This window comes from Anguilla rostrata, chromosome 10, assembly GCF_018555375.3.
Source record: "Anguilla rostrata isolate EN2019 chromosome 10, ASM1855537v3, whole genome shotgun sequence".
NCBI lineage: Eukaryota > Metazoa > Chordata > Actinopteri > Anguilliformes > Anguillidae > Anguilla > Anguilla rostrata.
Window position 1 is genome coordinate 35,901,609 of NC_057942.1, and position 16,372 is coordinate 35,917,980.

At 41.3% G+C, this 16,372-nt stretch overlaps 1 protein-coding gene across 1 annotated transcript; it reads right to left on the minus strand.

Annotated features, from left to right (window-relative positions):
- Positions 1–395: 395 nt before the first annotated feature.
- LOC135233331 (thrombospondin-4-B-like) lies at positions 396–14,848 on the minus strand. Its single transcript, XM_064296757.1, has 22 exons — positions 14,624–14,848; positions 12,929–13,126; positions 12,506–12,753; positions 12,087–12,186; positions 11,257–11,339; positions 11,117–11,168; positions 10,362–10,531; positions 8,933–9,070; positions 8,415–8,492; positions 7,836–7,991; positions 7,273–7,377; positions 6,897–7,004; positions 6,650–6,809; positions 5,363–5,481; positions 5,029–5,081; positions 4,754–4,947; positions 4,439–4,617; positions 3,376–3,424; positions 2,792–2,988; positions 1,993–2,165; positions 1,463–1,602; positions 396–1,012 (listed from the first exon to the last, which is right to left on the minus strand). The coding sequence occupies exons 1-22, from the start codon at positions 14,700–14,702 to the stop codon at positions 951–953; spliced, it is 2,841 nt and encodes a 946-aa protein (XP_064152827.1). The 5' UTR covers positions 14,703–14,848; the 3' UTR covers positions 396–950.
- Positions 14,849–16,372: the final 1,524 nt, after the last annotated feature.

Consider the following 16,372-nt stretch of genomic DNA (forward strand, 5'->3'; position numbering starts at 1 on the left):
GGTTTTTGTTATGTTCCTACTTTGGTAGACCAAAACAGTCTTGTGTAATTACATGAGTAATAAATTCTCTCTACAAATGCCCCTCAATTCCATATTCTGAAAAAGTATGAAAGAAGCCCTAGAAGGTGCACACTGCAGAAACAAGAACAAAAACTCTACCCTGTTGGTTTGCTTTATTTAATATCTTTATTTCAATAAAGCATTTTTAAAGTTAAAGATGAGAATGTTGTCTTTTTTTCCCCGACAACTGATGTGAAGTAGCTTTCACTGAGTTATAAACCGTAACCGAACGGATTTTACCCATTTTTTGAGATTTGTTCCAGAACTGCAATGACTAAATCTATTTTAACTGATCCATAATGATGATATAAGAAAATAGGAAATTAAACATAGAGTCTTATGAATTGTGTTTATTATCACATTAGTAAAAATTATAAAATGGAAGTGATGATATTGTATATGAAGACAGTTTCCTCAAGCACATTAAAAAGCTATTGTTACTAACTCTGTTACTAATTTTCAATAAAGTAATAATTTTGAGATTCCTTTCAGTCTGAATAAGTTCTTAACCAGACATTGCATTATATGATTGAAAGAAAAAATTGTCAACAAATCTCTTGTAGACTGCTTTCTGAAACATTACAATACATCATATTTTTAGCTTATATATCACATCTAACCATGTTCTATAATAAATTCCAAATAAGATTTATATAAGCATACCTCTGTACATGCTTATTCTCAACAAACAAAACAAAAAAAAACCTAGCAGCAAGTATAAGCAACTGTTGTTCTTTAAACTGTCCAAGTTTGTGCTGTCATTGCATGTGTTGTCACCTTACACCCAGGATCCTTTGCGAGGGGTGTGGCAGTTATCCCCATTGAAAGTTCACTGATGTGATTTTCTGTTTCTCCTCTCTCTCTAGCCATTCTGCTCTTCATCCCACTGATCAGTATGGAGGGGTGGTCGTGTTCTGTGCCGTATATTCTTCAAAGTCTGCCGGGATTGTATCTGCAAAGAGCAAAGACAAACATTGAGACAGGTATCACTTAGGCTGGAACCCTGAGTTGCTGTAATGTCCGGGTATTTTTCTTCATTCAGTACGGATGTAGCTTAGATAGTTCATTTACTTAACCGGACCACGAAGTTCAACAGTTTTCCATTTCATTTTAAGAGTAGTGTTCTTCATTCAACAAACTATGGCAAGAATTTTCCATGGGATCAGTTCTGTCAATTTTGAGAATTATACTATTTAAAGGGCTGCTTCATCTCAGTTCAAGTACTAAGACATCCTGGTTGCACATTTGCACCAGAATCACACAGTTCACTCTGTCTCTGATTGGTCAGGCTGCACCATTTGATATGTGGAAAGCAGCGAATGGCGTGTGAGGACAAAGCCCCCACTCCGTATCTCCACCACAGTGTCCCCACCCTCTCGGCTGAGGCCTGGACGGTGCTCACCATTGCAGCGGTACTTCAGGTTGGACCAGATGATGTTCTCCTGGGAGAAGCAGAACACGCCCAGCCGCCCGCCTCTCATGGTGGTGTCTACGACCACCCCGGAGTCGGCCACAAGGGAGGGGCCTTCATAGAACCTGACCCTGTTCAAACCAGACCGACTCAGAAGCCTTTTAAACACATCTGTGTACTAGACTGAACCAACAGGTGTGCAATGTAATAGGACTCAGCACAAACAATCTAGAGGACAATGGGAAGAACTAAGGCATAACAATATTGAACAATCAATCAAGTTAACAGTCCAGTCTGTCTAACACAATATATGTGCATTGTCCTATTAAGAGTCTTAAACCCCACCTCTTCTACAGTAAGCCCTAGCAACTGAAATCATATCCCCACATTGCTTAACTGTAACCGTAAAATGACCTCGGCCTTGTTACCTAAAACCTTTGTTAACCTCAGTAGTGCAAAGGCTTTGGGAAAAAGAGGTCCAGGAAGTGAAATCCTCGGAGGAGTGCTCCTGATTGGCTCACCGGATGTACCCAACCTGGGGGCGGTGCTGCAGGTACCAGCGGTATGAGACCTTGTCCTTCCAGCCCACGTTGCGCGGGTCCTTCCACAGCAGCCGAACCTGGTCGCTGGTGTCCCCTGTGTGCCAGAGGGAATTCCTCAGGTGTTCTCCGGGTCCAGTGCTGGATTTCACCACCTGAACAGGAAACGGGAGCCAAGCCAATTCAGTGGGCTTTTAAATAGTCACTGAGGAAAAATTTTAAAAGCTTGCACACTCTGCCACATGTTTATTGGTGCAAGCAATGACCTGAAAATGTTTCTGCCAGTATAGCCTTATAAGCCTTTTTCTATTTAAAACAAAGTTTGCACCATTTAGCAGAATAATTTAGCACAGTGTTTGAGGATTTTTATTTTTTCTTATTGATATTTTTGATAGAAATCCTACTTCATTCCTTGGCACCTGTGCAATTGATTAAATCGGATGCATCAATATCTTGTAAATTACCGGGAAAGATAAGTAATTAAACTATATTTGTATGATTAATCTATAGTTGTCTTTTATGTAATGCACTGTAGGTTGGATCCCAGGAATAGCTCAATGTGTGTGAGAGAGAGAGAGTATTTGTAATACTAATGGGCCTTTTAGCAAGGTTGCCAATTAGATTAGCTTTGTGAGATTCAATTAGTTCACAGATAACCGCAGTCTTTTGGAACTTGTAAACAAGATGAAGGAATACGAGGCAATCTCCCCTGCCAGCTGCCTGAAGTCACATGACCTGTTTGGGAAGCGCACCCCCCCCCCTCCCCCGGCTCCTCCCTTACTTTGAGCTGGATGCCGGGCTCAGCCACGGCTCTGAAGGGCGTGGCCTGCCAGTAGGTCTGCTCGGTCTGCTTCCACATCACCACGTAGAAGCTGGACGAGTCCTGGTAGCCGAAGATGAAGCCGGCGTAGTCGTCATCCGTCGCCGTGTTCACGTGGAAGGTGCCTTCGAAATCCACCCCGCTGAAGGCCGTGTAACCTGGGAAACGCCAGAGACGGGGCGAGAACTTAACCTGGGACACGCCACGCCGCAGAGACGTCCAGAAGCTCATCTCAACTTACCTGGCAACAGAGTGGTGCTGTGCACCAGGAAATAAGCCTCATCAGAGAACTGAGAGGTTCCTGAATACAGAATCTGACCTAAATTACATTATGATAAATATCCAACCTTAACAGAGGATACTACACAACATGTAAGGCCTGTAACTGGGCTTAGCGAAGGGTGTCTCCAAAGCAAATGCAATGCTTGTGCAAAAGGAATGGATGCTTTTAAAAACGTTCTCCTGTAAATTTCTACTTAAAATACCGGTCATTGAAACTGTGAGCCTGGACTCCGGACATGGAAAGGGGGTGTGCTGTCACTTACCAACCGCAAGGCCGGGATCACTGTTCATTGTCTGTACAATCTCCATACCCTGATGAGGAATTCAGATGCAGTGTAACAAATGTATGTCATGCTAAACATTCATGAATTAAAGTATACAAGTGACGTAACGACAAACCAGGCAATGCAATATGAGGAATGACAGATAATTTTGCTAGTTATTGTAGCATACTACATACCTGGCTGGCATCTAACATTTGATACATAACATCATGTACAATAATGTACGTGTAGTGTATCAGGTATACGCAATTCACTGGAGTGAAGTGGCCTATTAATATGGCCATTAAAAATTAAACCGTTAAATCTAATTTAATAAATTATTCATAAATTCATTAAATTAAATTAGATTCCTAAAGTCATTATATCATTAAAGATCCCCCCTCTGTTTTAAACTGTCTCTCACAGATCAGGAATTCAGATCGATCATTCTGTCCAGATTCACACATCACTGAGCTCACTGCCTCTCTTTATTTCAGCTTACCGTCAAACTGTCACTGGAGGGCTGATCGCATCAGATCCAGCACACATTCATGTGCAGGCATTTTATGTCTTTTTCTCAGCAAATTTTCATTCCCTTTTTATCTTTTCTCACCCAATCAGGAGCAGTCGATCTAACTGTATCTTATCCATGCAACGTTTTCCATCGGTTTGAGAGGGCACAAATCCTCTAAAATGCGTTCAGAAAACAAGTGCTCCTTATGGCTCTGAAACACACCAGCTGGGCTGTGTGAGTGCAAAACTGGTGCAGGCAGCAGACCCCCAACGGGGTGGGGAGGGGGGGGGGGGCTGTTATTGAGTAGTAAGGTAGGAGACACCCTGCCAATTTAAACCCCCCATCAGTGGGAGGTGCTATGGCCAACAGTGTGCCTCCCTGTGGCATCCACAGCTGTGTACATAAATGGCCATACACTGACTGGTATAATCTGCACAATGAAAAGACCAGATACACATTTTGTCCTACAGTGAGATCCAGAGAAAAAGCATGATCAATGTGTGAGAATCATTGTTTCTCCTTCATTAGTTGAGAAAGAGGGCGGAGCACCTGGTTGAGGACCACCCAGTTGGGGTCGATCTGAGCATCGCCCTCGGGGTCCAGCACCACGGTCTGGTAGGCCCTGAAGTCCGTCAGGGTGACCTCTGCGTTCTCGGGGCAGTTGTCCATGATGTCAATCACCCGGTCGTCGTCAAAGTCTTTATCGCAGATATCTCCCACTCCATCGTCTGTTCAAAGGAAGCTCTAGTTAGCGCAGCCTAGCTCAAACAGTGAAATTCCGCCAAAATGACACCATCTCTTACAATGCGATTGCCGCAAGGGTCAGAGCATAAATTATGCTGAAAGAAAAAGCAGCTTCCGTACTGTTGGCATCAATCTGGTCGGGGTTGGACACCAGCCTGCAGTTGTCTGGTCCCGGCGGCAGGAGGTCGGGGATGCCGTCGTTGTCGTCATCATCGTCACACTCATCCCCGAGGCCGTCTTTGTCCGTGTCCAGCTGCGAGCTGTTGATGACGTTGGGACAGTTGTCCTTGGAGTCCTGGTGGCCGTCGCCATCGCTGTAATCAACAGAGACGGGCAAATCTGTACGGGTGGACAGTTCATTTGACTGAGGAATGACCGGCCTTCACCGGGAGTACCTGTCTTGGTTGGTGTCGCAAGAGTCTCCGACCAGATCGTCGTCAACATCTGACTGAAATCAAAAATGAAAAAAAAACAATGACATCATACTATTAAAACGACTGAGGCTTCCCCAACGGTGGTTCTTTTTTTTTTTTTTAAACATTATTCAATCCAAATGAACACAGAAATAACAGAAAACCATAATAATATGCTATAATATGGAAATTTAAATTCAAAAGTTTGAAATCTCACAGCCATACGATCTGCAGATAAAACCCTACAATTCTAAGCTCTTGGACCTTCCATGCTTAAAGATGCGATAAATACTGCTTATTTCAGTGCTCCTCTAACCTGGTTGGGGTTGGCAATGCCGGGACAGCTGTCACAAGCGTCTCCAACTCCGTCATTGTCTTTGTCCAGCTGGTTGTAGTTCGGGACTCTCTGGCAGTTGTCCAAGATGTTTTTTATACCTGAAGACCGCCATGAATCAATTCACTTATGGCTTTTGCCTTTAATAGTGAACAACAAACCATTAAGCGCACCATACTTGCTCACAGAACATTGTGAATTCAGCAACAAGTGAAATCAAGAACAAATAATTAAGCAATACAAAAATGTTATTATTCAAAAGGATGGTCTAAGTACATTGTAGTTTGATTGGCCTGAGCTACTGGTTCAGAAAGAGATGAAATGCTGCTTCTTTATTCTGTCACAAGATGGCACTAGTACATGGAAAGGTTTATTTTTTTTGACTGTGATTAATGACAAACACGTGGCTTATTGCTGTAAGACTGGACCAACCCTCAAAGATCTGGTCGAGAGTATGGAAAACTGCCTCTACTAACAGACCGTAAATGTCTGACAAAAATGAGGAGTGCAACAGAAATATTTGACAGAGAATAAAAAAATGAAGGTGTACTGTCTATTTTGTACATAGACAACCCATATACTTGAGCGATGCCAGCATGTATTCAGAATTGCATAATAATATTACAACATTTGAATGGAAGGAACACTTAATTGGTACTCGTAAAATGGGAAATGCATGTTTATTTTTCTATGAATATATGAAACAAAATACTTTATGTAAGAAAAATGAGCTAATTCAATTCCATGTCTCTCTGGGGTCTAATATTTTTTTATGAGATTGTATGTGACAAATGACCTTACTGGAAAAAAGAATATATTTTCAGATATCACATGATTACCCAGCAGTAGTGAAAACAGATTAACACTGCTGGGTGCGTAATGTGTAATATTATGAACTGGGATAGGTTAAATAAAAGGCTGCAACTAACTCAGACACACATTTTGGCAGCTAGACTTTTTAACTCAAGTCTTTTTAGCTCAAGAGTTAATTTACCTAGCCCGAGCAAGTTTTTTGGAAGATTTTTGTTCAAATGATCTGGGCAAGAAGGCTTATCAAAAGAACTGCAGAGCCAAGCATATGTTCATACGATCTCTCGCTACCAAGTACAGTAGCAGATACATTCTGATGAATTTGAATCTTTTTCCGATTATATCAAATCAGTTGTTGTGGTCCAATACTTTTTTGACTTTACACACAAATTCTCAATGGGAAACTAAAGCAGGACTTTGAGGACAGTTTTTTTTCTTCTTCAGATTTAATAATTTTACCGTCCCCATCGATGTCGTCGTCACAGGCATCCCCCTTGCCGTCGCCGTCCGTGTCCCGCTGGTCAGGGTTGTCCGTGGTGCGGCAGTTGTCACAGGCGTCGCCGTGGTTATCCTTGTCGCTGTTCCTCTGATCGGTATTGGGCTTCAGCCAGCAGTTGTCCTGGTTTGGGAGGAAAACATGTCAAGTTTAACTTGCACCATCACTATGGAGATAATTACTGGGGGTAATTAAGAACAGCGGGCTTACGTCCTCATTCAAAATGCCATCCCCATCCGCGTCTCTATCGCACGAATCACCTTGGCCGTCCTGGTCCGCGTCCTCTTGGCCAGAGTTGGGGATGTAGACACAATTGTCCTGAAATGCGCATAGACTATTATAAAAATGGTGCAAGATTTCTTAATTAAAGTCTGAATTACAGACTTTACCCCGGTAGCTAAATATCAACTGTAAATATGGATACTGTGTAATATCGTTAAACATTGTGTAAGTGGCTTTGGATAAGAGCATGTGCCAAATGCCAGTAATGCAATATCATAATAGATTTCCCAGGAAGTCCACATATTTACAGTATGCTGCAGTATATTCCACTTCTATGACGGTTTCCAGAACAGGTAAGTGATACCTTTTTGCATTTATCATCCTTGCACGAGAGCTTTGCGTCAGGATATCCGTCAATATCAGTGTCCTTTCCACACAGGTAGCCATTGCCAGCCCAGCCGATGCCACACTAAAACACACCGAAATATCAGGAGAGATATGTCCCACTGAAACACATTCAAGACAGATCTAAACTCACAGCATAACTCTCTTGTTGCTATGTAATTATCTCCTTTAATTGTTTTGTGGTCACTTTTCCACCAATGTTATACAAAAATGTAATGATTCCAGACTGTGTCCTTAAAACAGTTTTAAAGTAAATAAGACTCACCAGCTCTTGACAATGATAACACAATTTTGATACAGTTACAGCTATATTGAGATAGTCCAATATAGTAGAGAGATACAGCTGTATACAGAAGTGTATACACAGCTGTTTAGAAAATTGAACCAGCATAATTGGTTGGGATAAATACCAACATTTACACCGGCCCTATAGGAATGGCAGGAATTGGATTGTGCTCCCATTATTGAACTTATCTGTGCCTCAGCTTCATGTTGCTGCAGCATGCGATTAAGGGTGCTCACCACACAGCTGATGGAGCCGTCCCTCTCCACCACGCAGTTAGCGTTGTCCCCGCAGGGGTTCACCTGGTCGTCCCCCCCGCAGGTTCCCTCAGGGCGGCAGCCACTCCCCTGGTCTCCCGTGAATCCGGTCTTACAGGTCCCACAGTAGAACGAGCCCTGTGGGGAACCGGCGCTTTGTGAGGTCTAAACCCAAGGATTTGTGAGGTCCAGACAAGGGCTTCACTGGTGCGTTCAACGTGACCTCACAGGCAACATGAACTTTTTATACAGTACTACAGGACCTGATTAATCGGAAGAGTGGCTTATCTATCAGTGACAGCAGCTGGAAGGTGTGTGGACTCTGGGTGCACCAGAGGAACCAGCACAGAGGAGACCCTGGCTGAACTACATCCGGCCGAATAAAGCTACTCCTGGCCTGTCACTCCAAACTCCTGGCTACAGTCAGCAAATGATACAGCCCAGAACTGGACCTGCAATGTCTAGAGTACATTTACAATAGCAAACTCAATGCTACTTTTGCTATTTCAATTCACTTTTTTTGGTTTGATTATGTTATGAAAGAAGCATAAACAGCCTTACCACAGTGTTATGGCAGTGAGAATTGGCAGTGCAGCCTCCATTGCTGGGTCCTGCGCATTCATCTACATCCTTACATGTCTGCAAACAGTACAGATAACCAGTGAATGCATGCTGTGCACATTTATCCATCTGTGTTGGTACATGAGCCACAGACAAGGGAAGCAGACTCTTCCTTTAATTTTATAATCCTCCTGAGTTTTTGTTTGTTTTGCATCAATAAAAAGCAAGCCAGACTAAATATTCATTTCTAGCAGCTAGTCCCCTTTTTGTATCTTAATTTAACTGATATACAGATTATCAACATAAGGCAGTCAGAAAATCTCAGTACATATGATTGATTCCGACAAAAACTAGATAAAATAAAGATGGCATAATCTACAGCAAAATTTAGGTATTTTCAGAATCCATAATGTTAATTTTCATCAACATGCATTCTGAACAGAAATAATTTTTTTTCATGTCGCTACAATGCTTGCTAAGATAAAAATGTGAGTGTTTGGTCACAGTGGAAGTCTTACCTGCTTGTGTGTTAGTGCGTATGCCCTGCCCACTCCCTCGACAGGTGTTCCGGTCAAGCCAATTGGACAGACCTCACACCTGAAGCCTGGGGCCGTGTTGACGCACTTCACTCCGGGATAGCAAGGGTTAAACTGGCACTGCAAGTTCAAGTCATGCAGTTACAACAGGAGGAACATACATGATTGCAAAATGCCATTCAAACCACAGCTAACACCTCAGAATCCCCACGCTTGTGACAGGTGCGTCATGTCCAAAGGATATGAAATCTGCCGAATTCACATAGCTGCACATACAATAGCACCTTAGAGATATTAACCTCTGTGTAAAAGGACAAGATTAGGTAACATTCTTTTACAACAACTACAAATGAGTCATTAATAGGCTATACAACATAAAAAAAGTTGTAATGAGATACTTATAGCTGGTTGAATTACTATTAACTTCTTAAAGTATTTATAGGTAGAAAAATGAGAGTCTGCAATAAGGCTACAGCAATGTAAGCAACCAATGCTTTCAACTTCACTTTTAAAGTTACAGCATTTCAGAGTTCCAAAAGATCCCCAGTTCCTGAAGGGTTCAAATCTCTGTGGTTCTACTCCATTTCCTTAAAGCAGAATACAGAATGCTGAAGGAAAACATGTGTACAGTTTATGGCTAGTTCCACAGCTTCCCAATAAAAACACAGCAGTACTCTACTGCTCTGGTTCACAGTGCTGAGGGATCCAGGTTTACTAAAGGGTAAAACACGAACACAACGCTCATTCCATTTGGTGCAATTGCCATAGCAGGATCATAAAATAATGCAATAAACCTCGGGCAAACTGAAAGCAACTTCCACCAAACTCATTCCCAGATGTCTTCCGTCGGTTAATATTTTTCCAGAGAAGTTCTCCGAGATGCCTTTTCCTGTGCACTTTCAATAAAGCAGCAACAGCTCTTCAAAATCCTTTTCCCATTTTTTAGCTGACTTGCATCATGGAAATAAACACAATGAAACATTTCCTCTCAGAGGATGATTTGAACTTCAAGAGGAATGATCCATTACTCTGTCATTGCTGTCAATGGTATAGGAAACAGAAGGCAAAAGGCTTCCGGAATTGTGTCAGGAGAGTCTTTCGCCCAGGGTTCCATTACTGCGTTAAAATCTTCTGTCATTAATTCGTTTATTTTATTTCATTTCAGAGAGTAATAGAAATAATAAGCATAACTGAGAAGGGCTGATTGTACCAAGTGTTCTTCAAAGAGATCATTGGCTGTTTAAAGAGCTTAGCAGTCCTTCCTGTGCTGACAGTTTGGACAGGGCCTAAGAAAAGAGGAATTCGCACAGAGCCCACCAGGTAATTACTGTAATGATGCCATTCGTTTATCTCTGTAGAAATCTCTTCAGGTTTTGTTCATATGAACTCAGTGTCCGCTGGAGTGCATTACCTCATCGACATCATCACAGCTCACTCCGTCGCCGGTGTACCCTTCAGGACACGGTCCGCACTGCACCCCGTCCTTCGTCCTAACGCACGTGCTGCCCTGGAAACATGACCCCGGGGTGCACGGCGCGTCGTCGGACGGGTCTGGATCTTTGTCATTGCTGTCAGTCAGCTCTTTAACAACAGTCAGATGTCATAACTTTAGCAAATCACACATATCCACCATAAAGACAGGTAAATGATCATGTGAAACAATAAGAGTGAGGCTGCAATATTTTAAATGGCTACTGAGTACCTCATCAATCTCTTCTAATGGAAATCTAAGCTAATGGCAAAAACTGCGTACTCTAAGCAGCAGATATCTGTCTGAAGTTAATGTAGACGATATCTATATCCCTGTTTAACAGGATCAGTGATTTATACCTGCACCAATTCAGCATTATGTCCTTATGTTCAGCTGTGTTCTGTTTTAAATATAATCATACAATGGAATTTACTCAACAAAATACAAAATTAGTGAAGTATCATTTTTATATTGGTTTCAGAGGGACCTGGGTGCATCAATAAGAAATGAAAAGTCATGGAATTTATTTGGTTAGATAAACCAGGTTTTCAGCTACATCAACCTTGTTAAGAGTAGTGACTTATTTGATACAGACAATAAAAGTAATTGGAAGTTTAATTTTTTAAATTTCCTTTGACTGGCAGAAACTGAAATTATTGAGTGCATTGTGAAATTATGCTCAAATAATATCTTACTGCAGGCTTGGCACTCAGAAATAGTATTTCTCAGGAAGGCAGTTTCCTTGACCTGCAATCAGATGCAAAGCAAATATAAAGGTTTTGACGTCTTGAAATCTTGAATCAATTGCAGCTGAATGTATATGATAAGACACTACCTGCTGTAGGAGGATGTCTTTCAGCTCTGAGATCACCCTGGTGAGCTCGATCATCTGATTGGACAGCTGTTTCGTATTGGCACCTGTATGAGACAGGAAGGAAACACCTCATTCAAAAACCATTAGAAGGGAAAGGGAGGTGCTCTGGGCATTAATGCAAAGCGGTCCGGCATTTGGAAGATGACCTGGGTCTAATTCATCACCATAGCTTAAATGATCATGACAGCTGGAATGCTTGCTAATGAGCATTCCTAAAGCTTTCCGAATGGCCTTTCAACTGTACCACGCTTTTCCAGAACATTTCCACGGAAGATCGGCCAGAACAGAAACACCAGAAGATTGTCAACAAGGAAGTGCAGAACTACATAAAGGAAGCAATTAGCTTACTTCAAAGTGATTAAACGGTGCGCGTGTGTGTGAGTGCGTGCGTGCGCAGTTGCACTTTAAACTGATGCACTTGTTGTACGTCGCTCTGGATAACAGCGTCTGCTAAATGCCTGTAATGTAATGTAATGAGTGTGTTTGTGTGTGTGTGCGAGAGTTTGTGTCATTGGCATTGACGTCCTGCCTTCAGTGTTTTAGAGGCCATTTTCCAGCTACCTTGTATCAATCATGACATTTCTTTACCAGTTACTTTCTGTGCTCTGTTTCAGTTACTTTCCCTGCTCTGTTTCAGTTGCTTTCCCTTTTCTGTTTCAGTTACTTTCCATTCTCTGTTTCAGTTACATTCCGTGCTCTGTTTCATTTACTTTCCCTGTTTTGTTTCAGTTACTTTTCATGCTTTGTTTCAGTTGATTTCCCTGTTCTGTTCTTACTTTCCGTGCTCTTACCCAACATTTGCGAGTCACTTTGATGCAAGTTGCAATCTTGCAAAGAAGCAACATTGTCCACTGAGTCACCAAAAACGAGCTTCAGGTCCTCCAGGGTGTCCTGCCAACACAGGAAACAAACATTTACGATTGCTGCTAATAAACAGAATCAAAATACCATGTCGCCCACACGGAGAGACAAATCAAAAGCAGTTCTGTACCATATGCCTGTACCCTACTCAAATAAAGTTGGCCAACTGTAACAAATCTTGTGCGGTTGGAGAGAGTGACATTACGCATAAAAGTGACATAACCATGTCATATGGGGGTCCTATTAGGAGATACATTTTGTATTTTTCATAAGGTAAGATGGTTTGTGGTCTGAGAGTCAACCTGCAGGATTAACTGTAGACTGGGCGTACCCATGATGCCACACTTACACGGGCTCTGTTCGGCATGGTCCTCAGCCCCACCGTGTTTTCTCCCGGGGGCAGACCCTTGAAGGCGGCGGGCACGTCCGCCACCGTCTCCGTGAGCTTGCAGTCAACGTAGACGTCCATGCTGCCGACGCCCTTCCGCAGTCCGCTCAAGTGGAACATGATGGCGTGGCTCCGCCCGTCTGTCAGCGGCATGTTGTTGAAGGTGACAGAGGCCAGCTTTCCGTCTCCCTTCAGGTACCGCACAATCGCTGTCCACAGAGAGGAACTTTTTTAGGGACATCACTGACTGGAGAGCGGCCATCTCACACCACATGGGACTGTCTTAAGAGATGACCCACTATGTTCTTTCAAGTTCATTTCAAAAAGATTTAGGAACAAGCCTACTGATTTCATACTAAAAGCCAGCACACCGGGCATGCATACCTTTGTTAGGCTTCCCATACACAGAAAACTCAAAATACTTGTTGTTATTTTTGGGGTTATAAAGGTTGAATATCTGGGTCAGGGTCTTGGTTTGGAGCTGAAATGTTGAGAGTATGAAAACTTCATCGACTGACTGGTCCTGCAGGCCCCGCTGTAGAAGATCTGGCAAGCAGTCCGGTGACACAAGCAGGTCATAGACTGCAAGGGAGACCAAAAATAATGAAAATAAAAAACTTTTTCCAGGGGAACATGGCAACCAACTCACATCACAAAGAGGATTTTCTGGTTTCATGTTGATCCAAACCATAAATTACTCTTTGTCATTTAAATGAAAAGTCTTTTTGTTTCTTCATGATATAGGGTAATTATGCATTATAATGCATTTTCTCTGTGTATAGTAGAGCTTTCAGACCATCAAGTTTTTCGAAAGTGTGTGATTCTGCTGAAATCATACATATACACTAAACAAAATATGAGGATTTACTGAAATATTTGAAAATATCTGTGCAGATGTGTCATCACTTGTACCAATTGCAGCTACCAGTGAATGCAGTTATTAAGCATAGAAAATTCCTGATGTATACAGGACTTTGACTTCATAGATGCACAGATCTTAGACATGGGATCCAATCTACATTTGTTGATTTAATCAACTTTGACTAACAATTAAAATAAATATTTTTTTCTCCACACACACACAGCTAACTGAGTTCAGCAATCTCTGTACCTGTGAAGAACATGTTCAGCAATCAGAGTTTGTGATGAAAATGTGTAATGCTGGCATCAGTCAAAGTCAAAGTTATGGACAAATGTTGATTATATCCCAGAAATGGTATCTACGGGGGTGTTCTTTTTTCTGTGTACTCATTACCATGTGAATGGTTGGAGCAATTACAGGCAAAGTTTAGCAGTTCAGTTCTTGTCAAACTTTCAAAAACATTTTGTAATTTTTGGGGTCCATGACAAGACAGTGTACACTGAAATATTGGAGTACTCAGTTCATCACCTCTTAAAAATTTCACATTACAGCTCCACCTGTAAAAATATGCCATGCTGTCTGAGTCATTAAGAACAAAAACAGGCCCTTTATGTCAACTTGGCTTATGCTATATTATGGCAAATATATTACTATTTTTATTGTTATTCTGTTTCTGCTGCTCTTGAAGGAGTCCCTTCTGAATTAAGTGTTAATTCATTAATTGAATGCATATGTGCAATCCACATACATTCTCATGTTAAATAGCTCTTGTGTTCATATAGCAATATATGTCCATAGAGTCTAACACTATTTTAAGGGACATTTTAATGGACTGTGTCTGGTAAAGCCACTGTGCAGCCTCCTTTAGTGTAAAATTTTATTGGGTGGGAAATGAACCAAAAGACCAGTGGAAAAGAAGTTTCTTTGGAACAAATTTATTGCAGCATTAAGCCAAATACTAAAATTGCAAAGGCAAATGGAAAAAAAAGTTTTTCTTTTTTAATATTTTACAGTCATTTTACAATCAAATCAAATTTTACTTAAAAAATACTTTAGTGTAGTGCCTTTTGCCTGTTTATTGAATTTGAAATAGATACTATGTATAAAAATGGCTACATGGAAAAAAAAAAATCCATTCAAACTGATGCTGCTCAATGTACTCCATAGAAATCTAACATTGAATCAGTCATTGAAAAATACAAGATCTAGCATCTTACCTGTGCCTTGAGCTTGCACATTGGAGCCCAGCTGCAACAGCACCTGTGAGATGAACAGAAGGTCTACCCACAGATTCATCCTCCCACTTTGCAAGCAGACGTACTCTTCTCTAGCAGGGTAGCAGTGGAGACAGCTCAGGGTACAGGAGCCAGGGATTAAAATACGGGGAGAGAGAGGCTAGACTGTCACAGTTGCAGAGCGAGGTGCGTTCCTACGCAGTTGGCTGAAGGGCTTTGACAGTCCCATGACTAGGTGAGCACGTGGCTGTTTGGTGCACGCCCTTTTCCGGATGCCCTCCAACAGAGGTGTGATCAGCCCTATCCAGCCCAGCCTAGCGGTTCCCATGGACCTCCTGAGGGACCCCTCTCTGTCACTTTTCTCTCTCACTCAGCTACCTTCCCAGTTCTGCATTCTGCACTCTGAATTATTATTATTATTATTATTATTATTATTATTATTATTATTATTATTATTTATAGACTCTCTCTGTGATTTATCCTCAATTCACCATAAAAGGTGTCAGACAAATACACTTATGAATGGAACACAGAGGATGAAGTAAATGCAATTTCAGAGTTACAATTCAAAAATAGACCAATATAATATTAGAATAATCGCAGTAATTATTGACATGCCCTTTTAAAGCTTGCAGCTACAAGTTTTAACAATGCAGTTACATACATTTAGTTCACTAATTTATGTAACCGCATGATAATGAAGTTATATGCAACAGGTTCTCCCAAAAAACAAACAAAAAACAATTATTTTCTGCTATTATCCACAAAAGGCTATCTAGTCCAGAAAACAATTTCTCTTTACATTTACAATAAAACAAGCCATTGCTGGACACTGGAGTGACATTGGACATTGGAGTGAGAGGATAATTCACTGGAACCAGAGGTCAGGATCACACACTTCCTGTTCCCTGTAAAATGGTTGGCTTCTGATAGAATTTTGGAATAATGCTTGTTTTAGTAAAATGGACCCTAATAATATTAATATTGGTATTACATTATAAAGTGCTTCTTTCACAGCAAGGTGCAGGCTTATATCCTATATTATCCGTAGGAAAGAAAGAAAAAAGCACTTCAGAATGTAGCTAATCCCTATAATAGGACATAGTTTTACTCTGTCAGTGTTCCAAGTTAAATGTCTGCTCTCTATCAATACAATTATAGTGGTTACTGTTTGGATAAATGAGAGAAGGCTGGATTTTCTAAATTTTTTGGCAATGGAGCTGCAATTACCTTCCCAAGGCCATTTCTACAGTCTGTCTGGTAAAATCTAGTGTTTACCGAAATCTGGAACTCCAAATCTACTTTTTCCCCCAAGGGCTTGGAACAATGCCGGATTGGATCTTTTGTCATTGGCACAAAGGGGGAAAAAAAAACATGCATGGCCAAGTTTTGTGATCATATCCAGCTAAATTTAAAAGCCTTTACCAGAACAGCAATTTGCTGGAACGGATGCAATGCTATTAAAGATGACAACACCTTGCCGCCTGTAAACGTTTTTACTAGCCTTCCCTGAATAATGTTATTACTCCTAAATCTTCCCATTGTTTATTCTTTCTCCCTCAACATTTACAACTACTGTGTGGTAACAGTTTGTTCCCTATAAATATAAGAGACATGCATGGGATGATTTTACATCATAGATCAAACACATGCACTCGTATCACACATTCCTCTCGCATCAGACAAATTCTTGTTCATATATTTGCTGACAAAAACATAGCCCATGTATTT